Below are 22,229 nucleotides of genomic sequence, written 5' to 3' on the forward strand. Positions count from 1 at the left end.
GGAACAAAATAAATGATATCTATCTATCTACAGTATCTATCTATTGGTACATGGACAGTTGTGGGGCTCTTGTACTTCACATTCATTTCATGGTGCTTTATACTTCTACTTCACAACACATTTTCTGGCAAATATTGTACTTTCAATTTATTACAACATAATAAGATTCTTTCCTCTGTGCAGAATCAGATTATTAGTTTTACACAGTTTTATTCAACTAACCATGTATAATGTATTATTATAGATTTAGAAACCCAACTGCACTTAAAGTATTTAGACAAAGCTCCAGCTTTAACAGCTGTAACATTATTGCATTCATATTTAAAATCCAATAATATGACATCATTTATTTTATTTTGAAAAGGGCAATTCTGATTAATTATTAATTTTGGAATTTTAAAGAGGCCTTATTGTGCTTATTTTCAGGTTTCATATATTTTATTTTGTGCCTATACTGTGACATGTTTCCATGCTTTAATGCTCAAAAAGCTCTTTATTGTTCTCATACTGCCTGTGCTGCAGCACCTCTTTTCACCCTCTGAGCCCAGTCTGCTCTGATTGGTTAGCTGGCCGGCTCTGTTGTGATTGGTCAACCGCTTAGAGATGTTCCGCCCCTAGGCCAATCACGTACAATTTGTTTGAGTGCAAGCCAATAAAAGTACGAGTGTTACATAGTGATGTCACTATGTTACGAAAGTAAACAAAGGAGTCCAATGGAGGCGTTTCAGGCAGTGTTACAAAATCCCTCTCGAGGGAACTTTGAGATTTTAGCCTTTGCAGACCTTTTACATGCACAAAAACCTAAATAACACACTAGAGGAAAGGGAAAACCCCCAAAAGCATAAAAGGGCCCCTTTAGTTATATTATAAATGTTTTTATATAAAGTTTAGAATGACATTTCTACCTTTACTTGAGTCAAATATATGATTACTTCTTCAATAATTTGTGTCTACATAATCACAGCGTCATCAACATCTCCCTATCTACGTACATCTAGTAATATTACACAGCTACACAGTGTGTTGGCCTCTATTTCACAAACACCTGCACTGGAAACAGAATGTGACTGAACTCCCAGCTGTTCCCACACGAGCTACACCTCCTGAATCCAGTTCCCAGGCTTTTAGTAAGCCTTTCGTTTGATATCACAACATATCTAACCCCCCCGCACTCCCTCCCTGTCTGGCCCGGCTTTTTCACGGCTGCCTGTTTTCACTCAGCTGCTTTGACAAAGACTGGTGAAAAAATTACAGCTGGGCCTAAACTCAGAAAGTGTTTGTCTTCTGTAATCTCTTGTGAGCCCAGCAGTGGGGACCGTGTCATAGGAAGAGGAGGAAGAGGGCGATTGTTCTAAAAACGAGAAGCTGATGACATCATTTCAAAGAGCTCGCTTAGAAATGTTCAACACTCTGGTGAATAGGCAACAAAGTAAACTCACAGTAATGTACGCAGTTCACAAAACGTCAACAAAACCTATCATTTCAGACATGTGCACAGCTGTTAGAGCGTCAACAAATCTCAATCTTTCTCCCTCCATTCATCAGTCTTTTTCTCCTTTTCATACTTTCTGGCATAAAGACTGCTGTTTGGATTTATTTCCTAAAGATGAGAGTAAGTTAGTTTTATGTCTCTATATAAGTGAGGTCTGAGCTGAAACATTTGGCCTGTTCGAGCCAGGATGTCTTTTGTGACGGGAGGGGACAACAGGAAGACGGCTTGGGGTTCTGAGGAAGTGAGTGAGTAAGGGGAGGGAGGGAGGGAGGGAGGGGGGGAAGAAGTGAGGAAACAAACAGAAAGTCAATGCAAAACTATGAGGAAAAATAAAATAAAAACAGAAATAGACAAATCTAGGTTACTATATAGGCTACTGTATGAAGACAAGTGCCCATTTGGTCTACATATAAAGCCATATGCTAAAGATGCTAAATCCGAGGAGAGGTCATTTGAAAATGAGGTTGCTGTAATTCAAAGTGACAGTTGCGGGTGACCTCTAGGGTAAGTGTGTAAATCACCATGTTGCTACTACTACTAATACACCCTGAAGTGGTCAAAACCTCTCCAGGGAGAGGGCCACGGAGAGGAGAGAGGCTCCACGGGCAAGCAAAGGGAAGCATGGACACATAGAGATATTTACATACAGTCAGACAGACTTCCTGGCATTGTCAGCCTGAGAGCGTTGATGTCAGATCCACTCCTTCCTGTGCAGAAGAGAGAACGCCATGCGATGACAATGGGCCAAAAACAGGACAAAGAGGAAATGTTTAAATTTAGGCCCCTTCTTCCACCATCTCCTCTTTCACGGCTATGGAGCTCTGGAGCTGTTTAGTTTTTATGAATTCCTTCAGTTTCCCTCCCTGAGCTCCCTCTCCCCATTGTGCCTTTTCAATAGAAGGATTTTCACATTCAACGCAAATCCCAAAGGAGGATCAGCTACTGAGACCAGAGTTCAGACAATCACTTGTTTTCACTGATGGTATACTTAAACAAATCATAAGTGCTGTGTTCAATTCCACGGAGCAAATATGATAAGGAAATAACTTCAACATCATTAACATATATTAATGATTTTAGATAATAAAGATAATTCATGTTCTGTATGGTACAATTGGAGAAAAACACAGTAAACATCCCAAATTAGTAGAATAATAAAATATACATATTTAAAATATATATTAATATGTTTATAAAACACTTAACTTTGCTATGATTTTGCTATCTGAAGGATTAAGATAATTATAAACAAAAGCACAGTAAGCATTCCAATATAATACAAAAACATATATAATTTGTTTTAAATCTTAACTTAAACTTAAATTGTTGTGTATTACAACAGACTCACATTAAAAATAATTAATATTTATTAGGTTTTTCAGTGTTTAGCTATATGTAGACGTGACACTTTGAATAGGACATTTAACGTTTTGAATGATCAAAATAGGAGTAGGATAGGCACAGTAAACATCCCATTATAATTTTCTATTTAACTTTATTGTTATAACAATTAACTTAGCTCTGATTAAATATAAAAAGGTGTCTGTGTGTAGATAATTGTGTGTGTATCCTATTGTGTGTGTGTGTGTGTGTGTGTGTGTGTGTGTGTGTGTGTGTGTGTGTGTGTGTGTGTGTGTGTGTGTGTGTGTGTGTGTGTGTACGTGTGTGTGTGTGTGTGTGTTGTGTGTGTGTGTGTGTGTGTGTGTGTGTGTGTGTGTGTGTGTGTGTGTGTGTGTGTGTGTGTGTGTGTGTGTGTGTGTGTGTGTGTGTGCTGTGTGTGTGTGTGTGTGGTGTGTGTGTGTGTGTGTGTGTGTGTGTGTGTGTGTGTGTGTGTGTGTGTGTGTGTAGAGGGTGTGTTGGTGTCGGTGTGTGTATTGCTCTGTCTGCGTGAGAGCTTTATCAGAGTGTCGGCGTCTGCAGGAGTTTGCAGGGCAAGAGTTCACCGCTCTGTCGCTAAATCCGGGAGTTCCTCTCAGTTTCATGATAGCTGGCGAAGTTTACAGGCAAAAACTGGAACTCATGACAACTTCGAAGGAGTCGCTGTCCGCAAAATAACTCCAGCCTTACTCATGGATATAAATTAAACCCGTGAAATACAGCGGATACTTTGAGCCGGTGTGGAAGGCAGTGTTTTCATTGGCTTTACGGACAGCAACGAAGATTCCCTTTTAAACGAGGAGAGTTTTCTGGGGGTAAGTGACGGCTTAAATAATGTCGAGAAAGAGATACGCAGAGATGATATACGGATATTTTCGCGGGTTTAACTTGATAAACAAGTCTTTTAAGTTTTGAAAAGTGTAACTACGACGTTTACTCCAGCAAACAAATGCTAAACTAATGTCATTAAACTTAATTCAGCAACCAGCTGCGACGTTAATGCTAATTTTATTGACGCCTTTATTACAAGAAATACGACTGTCAGACGCCCAACCCAGTGTAAAGTCAACCTGTCACTTTTAACTATGAGTTGTCAGTTTTAGGTGGAAACAGAGGTGGTAGTTACCGTACGTTTTGTGACTGTGGAAGTCAAAAACTGCAACAAAAAAAGTATATTTTTGGAGCTTATGTCATTCCTAGTAGGCTTTTTAAGAACACATTATCAGAATAAATGGATATTAGGCTAATGGTACACAAGATTTGTAGAAAAGTCACATCTTGTATTTTATGCTAACATATCTACTTGCTCATTGAATTTGGACTTTATTTGTTGTTGACACATTTACATTTTTTTGGAATGATTGAGCTGCTTCAGAAAGTATTCATTAAAAGCTTATCAGTAAAAAGGTGTCCTAATGAAATTGTGCCATTCTGCGAAAAGGCCATTTTAAATGAAACACATCTTTTGTGATGATCTCATGTAACAACAAAGACACATGCTGGAGGCCCCAATTACACAAGATGCTTCCATACATTAAAGGGAATATGAAATGGGGGTAATTAACATGTTGAGCACTTGCTGAGCATCTTCCTCCTCAGAAGGAGCTTATCTGAGCTCTGATGATGTCACAGCCGGAGCAGGCCTGAAATAACCACACATCTCTGTAGTGAGGGTTTCCATGACAACACAGCCTCCTGGTTTAAATGGTGGACAGGGACTGCGTCTCAAATAATTACTGTGGATGGAATATGGGGGGTGGTTTGTGACTTTGTTGACTCATGGTACAAAAGCCCTTGTCTGAGAATCACAGAATGAGACCTCTGATGTTCTCACTGTGTTTTAGTGTTTAAGTAGCACTACCTATCTATTATTGTTGACCTGCGTGGATCAAATATAGATGACCCTCCAATGAGATGATTTCATATTATAGGCTGTATTTTACATTTATAGCATACTTTGGCATTAGCATGATATGAAGAAATGAGGTAAAACTCTTGAATAAAAATGTTTGTTTTGTTCCTCCAGGTATTTTAGGGAGAGGGGCCCGAGACATGATATCCATCGGAGCTAAAAGCTGACGCTGTAGAATGAGAGAGGATGGAAGAGACAGACAACCCTGCCCCCGTGAGCAACAACCCTAATGGGTTTGTCAACCGAGTGTTTAATGTTTCTCTGGATGTGGAGAATGAGAGCAGCAGTGTTTATATTGAGGAGGCTGGGCCAGGGCCTGCAGAGGGGCAGGGAGACCCCCAGGCTGCCTCTTCTCAGACCCCTGTCAAGGACAGTCAGGAGGTCAACCGGAGGCCCCGTGCTACAGGGGGCATCTGGAAGATGTTGAACCGAAAGAGAGCGGGTTCAGAGCTGGAGCGCAGACCCCACTCCATGATCCTGCCCGGGGAGGCTTCCATCCCTAAACTCTCCTTTGCTGACAAAGTTCGCTCCTTCAAGAAGCTTAAATCCCCTATTGTGTTCCGAGGGAAGACGGGAAAATTGTCCACTGCCAGGTTTGGCAGCTCCTTTGTGGATGAGGACTCTTTCTGCCACGACATTGGCACACCACAGCAGTCCAGCAGGGGCACTCTTAGAAACCGTGGCAAGAGGCACTCCTATGCAGGCTACACAGCAGAATTTGAATGCTCGTTTGAAGACATCGACCTCACAGCTACTTTAGACAGACACCAGCGCAGTGTAACAGGGGAGACTGTGACTCAGAATGGTTGTAAACCACCAGAAAGAGTCTGCTATACTAAAAGAAACCACAACAACTCTACCAACTGTAACAAAACTGCTGCAGGCTGCGAGGAGCTGAGCGTTAAAGGTAGCCCGAGCACCCACCAGGGTCAGGGAAGGAAGAACAAAGATGTGTGGAGTTACTTGAGGAGGATCTCCCTGTTGGGGAAGGCCAATCCTGTATTTTCAGAGAGGAGCTTTGACTCAGAGCTTCCCTCTTGGGACAAGACCATGGACTCAGAATACGGTTCTGTGGACTTTGAGAACGTCAAAGACTTTCAACCGCCGCCCCCGAAACACTCCACTGACACCAAGGGGCACTTTGGTGGTCTGTTCAAGTTTTTTAACAGTGTAGCAGAGACAGCCAGGAAGTGGCGGACCACATCACACTCCTTCGCTCCTCCAGAGGGAGAGAGGACGCCGATGAGCTCACCACAGCCCACAGTGGACAACATTCACAGTGTTTCCCTGACACTCCACAGTGATGGGCTTCCAAAATCCCAACCAGCAACACCAGCGACCGCTAAATCCTCGCACGCAAGTAGCCTTGAAAGGGAGAATCCAGCACCTGAGACAGGTGGACGGTCCCCTCAAGTTGTCCTGAGAGCCTTTAGGGCATGCTCAGGATCTCGAGCTGTTAATGGCCTTCAGAGGTCAGAGGGTGCAGAGACACATTTAGAGACAAACCACAGGTCCACAGCCATAGTAGAGAATCATTTCCCAAAACCAGGTCCAACTACACATACTAAAGAAGAAGAAGAGGTCGAAAAGGATCCATTAAACTGTCTCTGTCCAGAGGAAAAGGTAGAGGGACAGACAGGAAATGACCCAGATTCCAGGGATGCTCCACCTGACTCCCACCCGTTACAGGAAGTGAGTGTCCAATCACAACAAGGTGATAAAGAAAGCACCACCAATAGCGTGCCAGCATCAGATTCCACAGAGGAGATATTTAAGGTATGTGTCTTTAAATACAAAATGTTAATCACCAGCATTTTTATAAATGCATTTGTTAAAAGTCATTTGAGTTGCTACTCAGCATTATCATGTATAATGTGTTTCACAATCATGCCATAACCACATTCCATTTCAGGCTTTTTTCCACATCATTAACATCGCCACAAGCATGCACCATATAATTAGTGCATAAATGCTGTAAATATCATTTATGTAACAGTTTTAACCACGTTCATTCTTTTGCTTCTTAAAAATCATTAACAAACCAGAATGTAAATAATACCAGACTTGTTACTCAGACCTAGGTGTGGTTTACTAACTGTCAGAAACACCAGCAGCCTGTGAGGCAATGAGTTGGGCAGCGACTCTACAGTTGTCCTTTTGCCCCATCTGTTGGAGAAAGCAGGAAACAGTCAGTGAATACAATAATGGACAACATCTCAGTAGAAGAGTTTGTCCTTTTTCCCATGCCAGGAAGACCCTAATTCCCATAAAGCTGTCCGTGTGTGTGTGCAGCGGTCTCAGAGCCAGAGTGACGTCTGCACTTCATGGCGGCACCCTTCCCTTCTCACTCCAGTGGAGGCATTAGTCATCCCCTTCCAGTCACACCAACGAGTCAGGACATGTTAGCCCTAACTCCTTGACAAAACGAGATGTGACATCTCTATACTCAGCACACTTTCATCGGGGTTTATTATGCAAGGGTGCTGTGGGAATAAGTGTTTGGGGAAGGGTGTTAATGTGCAGCCCTACAATAATATCAGAGTAATGATGGCACCGGGAAAATCCTCCCTATTCAGCAACTGTTTACACGTAATATCCTGTTTACACGTTTACACCTGTCTTCTCTGAAGTTGAATTGCCATTCGGGGACCTTCTTGGCACTCGAGTATACGTAGCTACTGAAGCATAGCAATTAGGATCATCACGGCGAGTATAAATTATATTTTGATGAACCTATAGAGACGTTCCTCCCAATTCCCCACACAAAAAATGCTTTGTTGCACCTTTATCGGAGCCAAATTGCTGAGTGTGTGTGCCGATCACAGCTGTGTGAGCAGATTGCCAGCCAGACAGGCTGCAGTGTGAGGCAGACCCCCGCCCGCCCCAGCACAGAGAAGACCTCTGTACCCCACAAGCCCCCGCGCCCTCGCCCTCGTCCTCGTCCTGTCTCTGCTGTACTGGACCTGCGGGGGCTCAACAACCTGGACCGAGACCTCTACAGCCACTATAGTGAGGTCGGCTTGCTCTGCCGGCCGAGACCCAGGCCTGCTCCCAGCATGCACTTCTCTCCGGGGCCGAGGCGGACGGCTGCTCGCTCCAGGCCTTGCTCCGTCATAGAGACCGGTGTTACTAGGGAGATGCAGTCCACGGAGCTGCACCACAGAGTAAGAAGACAAGTAAACAAACACAGGCATTCATGCATAATATCACTCAGAGTAAATATACAAACATAGACATACAATAACAAATAAGCAGTCCTATACTCCTATTTAAACTGTGTAAGTATAATGCGATACCATAACACTTTATTGTCATAGCAGTTCTGACCTTTTTCTTGCATCATTGCTGCTCCATTTGCAACATAAACAAATATGTAACATAACAACATAACATAACCCTTTAACATACATTTGATCCTGGGTTAAAACTATATGTATTGTTAAGATCAACTGGTGCTTCAGTCTACTTAAATTGTGGGACCTTTTATCTCCAATTTGATTGTAATAATACATATTCACTGTTCAGGACATGATTTGTCAAGCCTGAATATGTTATCTAGTTTTCATTTGATAAAGACATGTTGACCTTCAAGCATTGGACAAACTACTACCATGTAGTATTGCAGTACTGTAAACAACTCACATGTATTTAAATGCAGTAGATAGACACAGTGTTGGAAGAAGTACTCAGATCATTTACTTAAGTAAAAGTACAAATTCTATGTTCTTAAAATATTGCACTACAAGTAAAAGTCGTGATTTAAAAATGCAACTTAAGTAAAAAGGTAATAGCATCAGTAGTACTCATTCTGCACAATGACTTGTTTCAGAAGTACAGTAGTATCAGCTAAATGTACTTCAAGTTTGAACAGTCAAAGTACTTATTATTCAGAGTGGATCTTTTCCCAGTATTTTATTATTATGGCTATAATATGATCCTGTGTTTATACATGTAAAAGCATTTTATTATTGTTGTTTGTCAATTTATATACAATTTAAGGTACAGTGTAGATTATTAGTACCATATCAGCTTATATGTGTTGTTGTGACTAGTAACTGTAAGTGTTAAATAAATGTTGTGGAGTGAAAAGTACAATATTCACATCTTGAATGTAGTGGAGTAACGTAGCAAATATGTACAAATATGTCAAAAGTACTTAAGTACAATACTTGAGTAAATGTACTTAGTAACTTTCAACCACAGGAAAGACATAAATATGATGTTAATCCTAATGAAAAAATAAAGTTGGAGGGTAACTCTCCACCTATTTGCTGATAAATATAGCCCATAATGAATCAAACTCACTCTGGAGGGCAGCCCAGGACTCACCCAGTATTTATACCCACTCACTGTTAGTTGCAACAATGCATGCACGCTCTGCCCCATTTATAGAGGCCTGTATTTCTGCTTTTCCCTCAGCTCACCTCCCCCTCTCTTTTTCCTTCCCCTTCTTTCTCCCTTCTTTCTTTGTGGCTTCTCAGTCTCTCTGTCGCCAATTTTCTGCCTCATCGCTCCCATAAGCTCTACCTCTCATTGCCCTAACTCAGAGTCAGTTCATTTGAACCTGAGAGACCGCCCGCTTGGCATGATGTATAGTCTCTCTCTCGGTATTGCTGCAGGTCATACACTTCGCACCAGAATAGAACCTTGCTGGATGTGTGAAATGCTTTAATAACCTGCAACAAAAAAAAATGGGACAAGGGAAGATTTGTTTCCAAGGTGAAGGGCAGGGGAACGTGTGCATTCACCCTTGCACGTGTGATTGTGTGCATGGAAGTGACTCTGTATAGAATATATAGGAGATGCCCTAACTACTCAGTCCCCTCTAGGCCTTGTCTCGCCCCCCGGGTGTGTCCCCGTTAGAGCCCCCACTGAGGGCGTCTCTCCAGCGGTGCCGCTCCCTGCCGCTCCCCCCCAGCACTCTCTCTGCCTTGGCGCTGCTCCTGCCCAAGTCAGGTAACATTTGCATATTTGTATTTCACATTAATATGGAGACTGTCGATTGGTGTGTTTGTTGAATCGATCATCTGTCTGTCCTCCAGACATGGGTCAATCGTCGTCGTCGTCGGTGCGCCTGCGGTCCGGAGGCTCCGGCAGCTGCAGGAGGGGGAGGCTGCTGAGACCCGGATCAGAACCACTGCAGGTCAACATAGTGAGTCAAACACACATCATAAATACAGATTGATCTAGCCACTACTTTTACATTCTTTCTGTTTCGCTTCCAAGGCCATTAGAGTGATTTAAAAACAAACAAACATGATGTGTTACTACCGTATATGCAAAGAAAAAAAGGCAAATATTTGAACTGATATTGCAATTGTGATGTGCTTTGTGATATTATAGGGACTGATCTTTAAAAAAAAAAACATGATTTACTTAATCATTGAAATATATATTAAAGGGGCCTTTGCTTTTATGGTTTTCCCTTCCCTGGAGTCCCTTGTTTACTTCTGTAACAAAATGAAATGACTTTGTAACAATCAAGTTTCTATTGGCTAGTGGTCCTACACATTGTGATGGCTAAGGGGTGGGACATCTATAAGTGGTTGACCAATCACAACAGAGCCGGCCATCTAACCAATCAGAGCAGACTGGGCTCTGGTTTCAGACAGAGGGCGTTTCTCAATCTCGAGTACGCTTGCTTGGTAGCACATGTCTTCCGAGCGTCTTGCTTCAGAAGCGAGGGAAGAATACTTCCTGGCATTCGGAAAATGAAGAATGAAACAGGCGAGCAAGTGTGCAGGTGTGCGTCATATGAGAGGCCCCGCTTTACATTTTCCGCCACAGATTTGGGGAAATTGGTCCGTGCGCAAACATTGTGGGGATTTTAAGACCGCGGAGTCTACGTATGTGCAGCCTCGAAATTTTTCCAAACGAAGTACGCCGGGCTTGGTAGAATTCCAAGTATGCTGGACATTGGAACAGTACTTCGGCGGCACTCGTTGACATAGTATGCTTGAACTAGTGGCTCTGGAGCAGCTTTACTCGCGATTGAGAAACACCCAGAGGGTGAAAGAGGTGCTGCAGCACAGGCAGTATGAGAAGAATAAAGAGCTTTTTGAACATTAAAGCATGGACACATGTGAGGCAGAAAATACAAAGAGGAACTTATTACTAAGTGTGTAGATTATCATTAGTAGGCTGGTACGACTCAGCAGCACCACAATGTTTAGTATGGAATGATATTTGCACATATTTTGCCTTTACCAAATATAGCGCTTACAGGGATAACATGTTGTGCATCCTTTCTATGTATTGTGATGATATTTGACTTAACAAAAATGTAAATATTATTTTTGATTAAGAATTTGGCTTTCCAAATTAGATGCATGTGATTGTCGGCCAAATTGACGTTTTAACTGTGTGCTTCACTGATAGAAAACTCAGCTGCCTGTCAAATGGAGTGCTTCCTAAACTAACATCCAGCTGCTTGGGGGTAATCTAGAGGTTTTGTCGTTCCCCTGTGCGAGCACCCTGCAGCACTAACCTGCGAAAACCTTTTTTTGCTGCTGCCTTCCACAGTAGAACAATAGTATTTTGGGTAAAAGTTTTGGTACGCCCAGGTAGCTCACCTGGTTGAGCGAGCTTTCAATTTGCTAAGGCTGAGTTCTTGGCATCGGGCCTTTGCTGCATGCCGTCCCCTCTTTTTTCCCCACTTTCCTGTCTTCATTCAGCTGTACTATATTGACAAAACAGCCCACATCTTTTTTTCAAACATAAAGAATATGGCCAATTTGAAAAGAATGGTTTGCTTTTTAGTACAGTGGCTATCTGCAGTTCGTGACTGCAGGTCGCCAGACAAAAAATGTACAGTTATTTTAAATAAATAGATATTTTAGACTGAGGAATCACTTTTACACTACATTCCCGGTATATATCCCTTTTTAAATAAATGTATTGAGTTCATTTGAGTGTACAATTGGGGTCAGGGGGAGAGAAAATTAAAAAGAAGGCATTAAAAATTCTAACAATTCACAGTCAGGGCATTTAAATGAATCACCAAATCAATCAGCTGTTTACATGTCTATTGCCCTCTCTCATTGACTGTCCTTTCAACTCTCTGCTGACTGGAAATCAGTTACTACAGTAAGGCCAGAAGATCTATTTACAGCCCTGAATAACAAGCAGGCTAAGTAATAAACTGAGACGTGACATGTTCTGACTATCTCCATCGATCCCTCCACCCTGTCGTTTTAGTACTATGGACAGCGGCACTCTTACACAAGCACCCCCTAATTAAGCCAAACTCCACTTCACCGCACAAACACCCACTTGCTTAGCTAGAAGATCTTACACTTCTTATCACATGCCAAAATGTTTAGACACCAAAAAGCATTTCACCCACTTGTCAGAATACAGTTCATCTTCCTATATATGTGGTGCTAATGAGATGCACTGTGAATAAGGACTCTTACTCTGATGTAAAGATGTGTACATCAGTAGGAACGCTGCATGGCAGGGAAGTGACAGCAGAGCTCTGTTCCTTCAATTGAAAGTGAAATGGCAATAAATACAAATGTTGAGCTAAAATCAGTGAATAATTGTGACAAATTAGCTCATCATATATTACATATATTATATTACATATATTACATATAACATCAAATGATCATACTGTCCATAATCATGCCACTAGTATGTCACAGAAGCCAACAAAGGAGTCCAATGGAGGTGTTTCAAGCAGGGGATTTTAGCCTTTGCAGATAGTGTAACAGTACCAAAGTCAAAAGTATTCATTATGCAGAATAGACATTTTCGGAATGAAATATGTATTATATTACGGGATTATATATATGTCCATCATTTCAATGTTGCAGCTGGTAAGGTTGGAGCTAACTTGAAGTACTTTTTAAACTGCTGACTGTTAATCCATAAAAGTAAACATTTTTAAATTATTTATTTTAAATAAATTTAAAGTAGTAAAAAGTATGATATTTGCTTCCAACGTTGAATGGAAAAGTATTAAATAGCATAAAAATGGAAGAATTGAAAGGAAAGTGCAAGTACCTGGATATTTGACTTGAGTAAACATACTATCTGCAGCCTAATAATAATAATAATAATAGATTTATTTTGTTAGCGCTTTTACAGGTGCTCAAAGACGCTTTACAGATATAGTGAAAATAAAATAAAGGAACAACAAATAAATATATAGTTAAAGTTAAAGTCAAATAATACAAAAACAATCACACATTAAAAGCCAGATTGAAGAGGTGAGTTTTTGTGAGTTTGTTGAAGGTGGTGAGGTCAGTGCAGTCTCTGATGGGTTGGGGGAGTGAGTTCCAGAGGAGGGGGCAGCGACGGAGAAGGCTCTGTCCCCCCAGGTCCGGTGATTGATGCGGGTGGGGATGGATAGGAGGTGGCTTCTGATGAGCGGAGGCAGCGGGAAGGGGCGTGGTGGTGCAGCAGGTTTGTGAGGTAGGGGGGGGCCTGATTGTTGAGGGCTTTGTGAGTAATGAGGAGGACTTTGAAGTCGATTCTTTGACGGATGGGGAGCCAGTGGAGGTTCTGGAGGACGGGAGTGATGTGGTCTCGGGAGCAGGTGTGGGTGAGGAGGCGGGCAGCAGAGTTCTGGATATGTTGGAGTTTATTGAGGGATTGGATGGTATGCCGTAGAGCATAGAGCAACTAAAATTCAACGAGGTCCAGTTACGGCTCGTCCACACAGCGGCGTGCGTTGAAGCTTCCAACGCTTCTGCCCATTCACTTTGAATGGGGTGACGTCACTTTTAGCCGAACTGCATTTTGGGAAGCGACGTGGAGCGTTGCTGGCGTAGCTGGCGTCAAAAGTTGAGCAATGTTCAACTTTTGACGCCTCGACGGAGGCGTCAGCCAATGAAATCCCGTTTATGCAAATCTGCCAGTACAATCGCTAGCCAATCAAACCGCGTGTATGCTGGGAGACTACGCAGGTCATTTCCTCATATTCCAAAAAATGGAGGGAAAATTCATTATAGCGGTAGTGAATCACCCGGTGCTGTATGATCAGTCTCTGTTCATCTACCGGGATACAAACTAGAGGAGCGAGGCATGGAGGGAGGTGGCAGAGACAGTGGGTGAAACTGGTAGGTTTTCGCCTGTTTGGGGATTTTATATCCAGTTTACTTCGTTTTAACATTGCTATTGCTTTGTATGTCGGGGGCAGGAGATTCATGTGATTGGTTGTTGGTCGCGTTGCTCGCAAAAAAAATCCCCAAGCTTCAGATACGCCCACCTCCAAGCGTCAACGCACGCTGCTGTGTGGACGCTCCGTTAGAGAAAATCTCCCCATGCAAAGGTCCGGAACATCAAAATGTCTAACTTGCTTTATGAATTAGTGTGATATATATTGAAGTAGCCTGTAGCTTTATCAACGTCTGCATGTAATCAACAACTGACTGCCAATCAAATAAAGAAAGTACAATTCAAAAACAACAACATTTATTGTCAATTAACATTGAACTATACAGATATACAGTAAATAAATACTGTGGATATGTTCTTGCCATATCCACTTAATGTTCCTCTCGGGCTGCATTTAAAAATAAAATAGAGAAAATAAATAAAATAGCTTTTGAAAATATGTGCATCTTAAAAGTTCTTAAGTTTAGATAAATAAAATAAAGTGTAGCAGCAGCTTGAGTTTCCCTTTTTCTTTGTTAACCGTTTCACATCATGACTTAACAGTTTCAGACGATTATAGAACATATCAGTCTTTACATCATAACAATTGAACAGTTTCTCTTTCTTTCCCTCTTATATTGCAGTCCCGCACTCGCTTTTTTTTGGTTCAGTGCGAGAATTGAGCTCGAGCTTGTCCTGCCAGGAGTTTAAATCTGGGCTGAAATGGTGTCAGAGCCATTCTCATACACACATGCAGGTTCTCATTGGTTAGCCTGGAACGATATTTTGTTTTAATAATGTTCATTGTGGAGAAAGCTGCCTCGCAGCTGTATGTGGAGCCAAACATGGTGAATATATATAGAGCTACTTTCCTCAGACCTGGGAAAGCTGTCTCAGAGACTGTTTTGAGCCAGAAAGTGGCAGGGTCAGTTTTTCCAAATTGCTCTTTCAGGGCCACGTCTGCTTGGAGATCAACCAGTTGCATCTGGAGAGGCCCAGCATTTGCCCACTTGAAGTGCTGTGTGACTTCCTTTGAGAACTCCCTGACATCTGTAATAAGAAATGGGTTCTGAATGAACATGGTGAGCTGCCGTCCAAAACTGAAGCTGTCAAAACGTTTGCTGAAGTTTACAATCAGCTTATCTACAAAGTCAACAAAAGAAGACACATTTATCTGTCCCTGAACCTGTTCCTGCACTGCTGGGAAGTGTGCACAGTCTCCCTGCAAATCTTCCTTGAACACTTCAAGTTTCCTCTGAAAGGAGCGGACAGCTGTCATCAATTCACAAATCGAATTGTCCTTGCCCTGTAGCTTCAAATTCAGTTCATTCAGATGCGAAGTGATGTCAACCAAAAAGGCCACATTATCCATCTTTTTCTCATCTTCTAAAAAGAGAGAAAACTGTGTTGCCTTCTGACTTCCCATCTCTGCCAAGAAAGCTGCTACTTCCCTTCTGATGGACCAAAAGCGCTCCAACACCCTGCCTTTGCTGAGCCATCTCACATTGTTGTGCAGCAAAAGATCATCAGCGTTTGCATCAACTTCTCTGAGGAATTCCCTGAGCATGCGATGCTGATAGGAAGAGGATGCCCTGAGAAAATTGATCATTTTCATCATTGTGTTCATCACCTCAGCATGCTCATCTGACAGGGAGGAGCACAGGACAGATTGATGGATGATGCAATGGTATTTGCTTAATTTTTTCACAAAGCTCTTCTTTTTGTTTTCCCTCAAGCAAGGTTTGAGCTACTGCACTCACTCCTTGACAACCTCTCCATCAGTAAATGTTTTTTTGTTTTGACCCAAAATCCAAGCCACTCTGAGGGAACATTCATTAGCACGTTGTTGGGCAGTGAATGAATGAGTCAGGATCCTGGTGGAATGATCATATTGGGCTCTCAGACTGCTTATTTCTATTCTGAGTTGAGAGGGAATGTTTGGTCAAACACTTTGTGTTTTGTCTCATAGTGGCGTTTTGGCACTTTTAATGAGCGCCACGGTCTCTGAACAGATGAGACACACTGGTTCTGTGCTCCCAGTGGGCAGGATGAACATGACTGAGTCCGTCATCTCAGGGTTAAAAGCTCTGTTCTCACTGTCCACTTTCCTCTTCTTAGAGAGCGCCATGTGTAAATATGTGTATCTCCCTGTCTGCCGCTAACACACCTGTTCACTCTCCTCTCCGCTTCTCTCCCTGTATCGCTGCTCTTCACTCAGTCTCATCCCCTTGTCTGCCGCCGTCTTGTCTCACTGTATCGCTAACTCTTCTCTTCACTCACTTTCCTCTCCCGCTACTCTCACTGGCCGTTTCTCAATCTCAAGGATGCTACGTCATCGAGTGCCGCCGAAGGACTGTTCCAATCTCCAGCATACTTGGAGTTCCACCGAGGCCGCGTCCTTGGTTTGGGGGAAATTTCGAGGCTGCACATTGGTAGACTTCGCGTCCTTAAAATCCCCACAATGCTTTGCGCACGGACCAATTTCAAAAACCCTTGCGGAGAATTGCTGAACCGACGCAGCACACATTTAAATGTAAGTATGTAGTGGCGTAGAACATGTGTTGGTAAATATGTTACTTTGTTACATTTGTTTGTTATCATCAAAAATGTGTTCCGTGAAAGTAAAGCAAGTTCATAATTAGATAGACACCGTGAGGTATTTATTTTCGGTACAGTTTATGTTGAAACCGTTAGAAAGAGTGGTACACTTGTTAGCCTGTTCCATTCTTCTTCGTTTTCCGAAGCCGTGGCTTGGAAGCATACTTGCTTCGTTTCTGAAGGAAGTGATTTGGAAGTACGCGACTACCAAGCCAGCATCCTCGCGATTGAGAAACACCCACTGTCTCCCGCTCTCTCGTCTCTTCTTCTGTGTTTCTCTCCCTGTATCGCTCACTCGTGTCTATCGCCCCCTGTTGGCGGCGGTTAAAATAGAATTGCCCCGTCAAAAATGTAAATCCCCTATTAATGTATTGATTATAGGTCCGGGTCCGCATAGGTCGGCGCCTGGGTCCGGACCCGGACCGCAGTACGCCTGTTGCCGATCCCTGCCGTAGAGGATGCTATTGCAGTAGTCGAGTCGTGATGTGATGAATGCATGAATCAGGGTTTCAGCAGCAGAGGAGGAGAGTGATGGGCGGAGACGGGCAATGTTTTTGAGGTGAAAAAAGGCGGTCCTGGTGATTTGATTGATGTGGTGGTTGAATTTGAGCTGTCGAAGATGACTCTGAAGTTGCGGATGTGAGGGGGGGGGGGATAGAGTGTGGCTGTCAATGGTGAAGTTGAAATTCTGGATGGCTTTGGTACGGGATGGGGGGCCGATGATGACGATGTCTGATTTGGCACTGTTCAGTTGGAGATAGTTTGTTTGCATCCATGCTTTTATTTCTGAGAGACAGTTGGTGAGAGTGGAGTGTGTTGTGGGGGTGATGGTTTTTGTTGAGATATAAAGTTGGATGTCATCGGCGTAGCAGTGAAATTGAAGGTTGTGGCGACTAATTATTTTGCCAAGGGGGAGCATGTAGAGGATGAAGAGGAGGGGGCCAAGCATCGAACCCTGGGGGACGCCTTGGGACAGAGGAGCAGTGGAGGAGGTGCAGTTGTTGATGTTGATAAACTGATGTCTGTTGGTGAGGTAGGATTTCAGCCAGGAGAGTGCAGTGTCAGTGATGTTGAGTGATGATTCGAGGAGGGACAGCAGGATGGTGTGGTTTATGGTGTCGAATGATGCGGTGAGGTCGAGGAGGATGTTCAGGTTGCCGGAGTCAGAGGAGAGGAGGAGGTCGCTTGTGATTTTGAGAAGAGCTGTTTCGGTGCTGTGTTTTGATTGGAAACCAGATTGAAATGGCTCAAAGTGGTCATTGGAGCTGAGGTGGGATTTAAGTTGTGAGGCAATGACACGTTAAAGTATTTTTGACAGAAAGGGGAGATTTGAGATGGGCCGGAAGTTGGACATGATGTCAGGTGTGAGTCCAGGTCTTTTGAGAATGGGTGTGACAGCAGCCAGTTTGAGGGAGGGGGGAACTGATCCAGATCTAAGGGAGGAGTTAATGATGGTGGCGATGAGTTGGGAGATGGCAGGGAGGCTCTCTTTAACACATTTGGAGGGCATTGGGTCAAGTGTGCAGGTGGAGTTTTTCCAGTCATGATTCCAGTCATGAAGTCGGACAGTTGCATGGGGGTCACAGGGGAGAAGTGGGACAGGGGCTGTGAGGTGAAGGGGGGGGAGCCAGCAGGGGAGGTGGGGGGTGTTGATGAGGGTGTCAGATTGCTGTAAATGTTGCTGATTTTGGTTTGGAAAAACTAGAGGAAGGAGTTGCACTGTTATATGCACCTGGATATTTGACTTGAGTAAACATACTATCCAACCCTCCCTGCAGCCTACTGTACATGTTACAAAGTGACAGTCAGTTCACCTGTTGCAGACACTGTATGAACATCTGTAGATGAGATAAGCGGACGTATAATAAATACTGATAAATCCCCTCTCACTGATAATATGGAGATGACAGAGCACCGGTCAATGTTTCATCAGATAATGAAGGAGCTGATCCGTGAAGATGGTGGCCGTGAGGATTAATGTCATCACGAACATTTAGGCCATTACTCATCCTGAATCAGGCGCCCAACATTTCAGATGTTTTTCTTTAAATCTGACAAGAGCACTTGCAGACAAATGCAAAGAAAAGGAAATTACATTTCATCGTTTTCCATATACCCAATGTGCTGGAATCTTCCAGAAGTGAAACGTGTCTTTGTCAGTTGTGTGAAATTGGCTTCAGAGTACGTCGGAGTAATACAACTCAGGATGTGAAACCAGGCATTTCAGTGCTTTGATGTGTGAGTGGCCTCAGGGGGATTTCACTGGAAGGAGACGCAGAGTTTCTCTAAAACATCCTGACGGGGTAGTGAACATTTGTGCTTTGTCAAACATCACAACTGCAATACATAGAGCTTAACACTGTCGATATTATTGTTTAGGTATACTTAGTGACATTTGTATTGATTCCAATATGCAAAGTGTTATCCACATACACATTTCTTAGTAGGGCTGCAAAATTATTGAAATGTTATTAAATATCATCAAGAATGAAGTATTATGGTGCTGCAGAGAGGTCCAAACCTATAGACTTAAAATCATTTTTTTCGTACAGATAATTCTCCTGTATTGTGCTATATACATTTAGTGCATGTAAATGGTCTGCCAAGTCTAAAATCCCAAAGCTCCCTCCAGAGGGAGTTTCAGTCCCACACACTCCCTCCCCCCCCCCCCCCATGCCTGAAAAGCCTTGTAGTCCCTTGTTTACTTCCTCTATTGTAGTCCCTTGTTTACTTCCTCTATTGTAGTCCCTTGTTTACTTCCGTAACATAGTGACATCACATTGTAACACTCACGCTTTTGGTGCCTAGCGTTCCAACATATTTTACGTGATAGGCTAAGGGGCGGGACATCTCTAAGCGGTTGACCAATCACAAAAGGGCCGGCCATCTTACCAATCGGAGCAGACTGGTCTCTGGTTTCAGACAGAGGGTGAAATGTCACAGTAGAGGCACTAAATGCAAATATTAAACTGAAAATGAGAATTATATATCCCCCTTAATAAAAAAAAATTATGATAATGTAAATAATGATTTCATCATTCCCTCTAAAAATGCAAATCATATCCCAATTGCAATATAAATTTAAATAATTACAAGCTATTTCTTCCAAATTTAGCAGCCCTTTTTCTTTAGCATTAAGTGTTTTCCTATTCAAATAAATAAAGATTATAAAATCTATTTAGGAAAGAGCTTAAGCTTTGTCGGTATAGCTCACTTTAAAATGCAAGGAGTCAGTGAGGATTAACCACAACATTTGCAGTACAGTAAGTAATACATGTTCCTGATTCTGTCTACTGCTAAATACTGAGCCCCCGGGCTTTCTGTCCTGGTATTGACATTTAGTCAACTGCGTCTTTGAGGAGGTGATGCAGTTAGGCTTTGATTACAACTTTTTATTTTATTGCTGGTCTAAATAGTGTTTGTGCGCCACTGCACGTTGTTGCCATGACACTCGCTGGCTCCTGTTCATCTTCTTGCTTCTATCTTTAGGCAGCCTTTTTAAGTGTGAGCTAAATAGAGAAAGTGTGTGGGTGGGAGAGAGAGAGGAACAGAGAGGGTGGAAGAGAGAGAGAGATGCTCCCTTTATGTGTGCACTTTTGTGTCGTGGTGGCCCTCCCCTGGGGTTTTGAACGTGGACTCATAACACTGGGAATGTCTCGTGTGGGTTTGAATGGAGAGGGAAGTTCATTTGCAGCGGGCTCAAATGCTGGGATTCATGACTTGACCACAGAGGTAGCATATATATATATATATATATATATATATACTGTATATGCACAATATGACATAACACGGTAACGCAGCTGTAGTGCAGTCACTCGGATGGAAGATGCTTTCACGTTAAATCTGTGTGTCTTATTTCTGGTAAGTCATGCATTGTTTATACGGAATGGATCTCATGGGAGGATTGGATCTGTTGGTTGTGATACAGTCCGCCTGTTCGGATAACTACTGGAGCCTGGAGGCCGCAAGGCAGAGAGAAAGCCTTCTCACTGCAGTGGATTAACTGCTAATGCTGACGCCTCTCTTCTCCCTTTCATTTAAATGGATTTCTCCCCCAGTCACTGCCCTCCCTCTCCTCTCCTCTCCTCTCCTCTCCTCTCCTCTCCTCTCCTCTCCTCTCCTCTCCTCTCCTCTCCTCTCTTCTCTTCTCTTCTCCTCTCCTCTCCTCATCTCTACTCCCCTCTCCTCGTACAACAAACACCAAGCAGTGGCAGGTCTTTGTTCATTCCTATGCAGATGAGAGGACTGTGTGTTGCTAATGCTGTGCCCGAAGCTGCGCTGTCAACTTGTCAGAAAGGGGGACTGCTTTATTAAGGGCTTCACACAGATTAAGAGTTTCAAGAGAACTCTTATATGATTAAGTGTGGGCTATCCTAGGACTGTCTGTTGGTCATAATCATATTATGCAATGCCATCTATGTATTAGGAACGCATGAGTCAGCAGGAAGTGGCTATTTGGGCAGATATTAAGGCAGTGCTGGAAAAAAACGACTTATACAGACACTCTTATGCACATGTGCTGAGCACCATTGCTCCTATGATAATTTGTTTTAATAACACTTTCTATCACGACCATGTCTATAATCAGGGCTGCAGGTAACTGGTGCGCGTGCGCAGCTCCGCCAAAAAAAGAGCACCGGGTCATTTGAAAAAAGGTGCATTTGCGTACAGAGAGAGAGAGAGAGAGAGAGAGAGAGAGAGAGAGAGAGAGAGAGAGAGAGAGAGAGAAGAGAGAGAGAGAGAAGAGAGAGAGAGAGAGAGAGATCGCTCTCGCTCGCTCTCTCTCTCTCTCTCTCTATCTCTCTCCTTCTCTTCTCCTCTATCTCTAGCTCTCTTGCTCTCGCTCTCTCTCTTCTCTCTCTCGCTCTCTTCGCTCTCTCGTCTCGCTTTCTCTCTCTCTCGTCTCGTCTCTGCGGCTCTCTCTCATCTCTCTCTTCCTCTCCTTCCTCTCTCTTCTTCTCATCTCTCTCTCTCTCTCCTCTCTCTCTCCTCTACTCGCTGCTTCTGCTCTCGCATACTTCCTCTCTCTCTCTCATCTACTCTCTCTCTCTCTCGTCTCTCTCTCTCTCTCCCCCCCCCTCCTCTCGGACAGTAACCAAAAATATCCTTTAAAACTGGAGAGATAAAAAAAAAAAAATGCATAAATAAATAAATGTTAAGGTAAAATAAGATATGAATGAACAAATAAAATAAATTACATTCATTTGTTATTGGCTATGGTAGATTATTGGTTATGTTCACATACTTATTTGATTACATCCACTTGTCTAAGATGAAAACAGAGACTTTCGACCCAAAACCAGCTGTTGACTTGTGGATGCAAGCAGCTAATCGCAGACTCAACCAGAGAGGAAGAAGTAGGCCTACATCATCAGCTACCATGTCTGACAGAGAGGAAGACAGTCAGGAGAACAGTCAGGAGGGTAGTGATGACAGCTTGTAGGATTACTGGTCGTGCTAATGTTGTCTTGTGTTCACCACTGCATGTGTGTTCTGTGTTCACCTCTGCATGTGTGTCTTGTGTTCACCACTGCATGTGTGTTCTGTGTTCACCTCTGCATGTGTGTTCAGTGCCGTGTGTCCGGCAAATAAAGTCAAGACCCCCTCAAAAGTTACAGTTTATTTCATTTTAAGGATGAGCACCAAGCAACATCTCCAGGTGCTCCTTTGAGAACCAGGGCAAAAAAGTTATGTCCACCCCTGTCTATAATGCATTATAATCAGCTTACCGACGTTTGTCTCTCA

At 43.0% G+C, this 22,229-nt stretch overlaps 1 protein-coding gene across 4 annotated transcripts in view; it reads left to right on the forward strand.

Moving 5' to 3' along the window:
- Positions 1-3,385: 3,385 nt before the first annotated feature.
- The window catches only part of LOC117550722 (rho guanine nucleotide exchange factor 9), a 72,375-nt gene continuing 53,531 nt past the window's right edge, over positions 3,386-22,229 (forward strand). For 2 of the 4 annotated variants that reach the window (XM_034223234.1, XM_034223235.1), the window contains exons 1-2: positions 9,611-9,737; positions 9,824-9,933. In XM_034223234.1, the coding sequence (XP_034079125.1) occupies positions 9,826-9,933 (108 nt within the window). In that variant the 5' untranslated portion in view covers positions 9,611-9,737; positions 9,824-9,825. Of the gene's footprint in view, positions 3,685-4,895; positions 6,558-7,606; positions 7,946-9,610; positions 9,738-9,823; positions 9,934-22,229 lie in introns of those variants that run through there. The other 2 variants (XM_034223233.1, XM_034223236.1) reach the window with 2 other exon arrangements.

Source organism: Gymnodraco acuticeps, unplaced genomic scaffold (genome assembly GCF_902827175.1).
Source record: "Gymnodraco acuticeps unplaced genomic scaffold, fGymAcu1.1, whole genome shotgun sequence".
NCBI lineage: Eukaryota > Metazoa > Chordata > Actinopteri > Perciformes > Bathydraconidae > Gymnodraco > Gymnodraco acuticeps.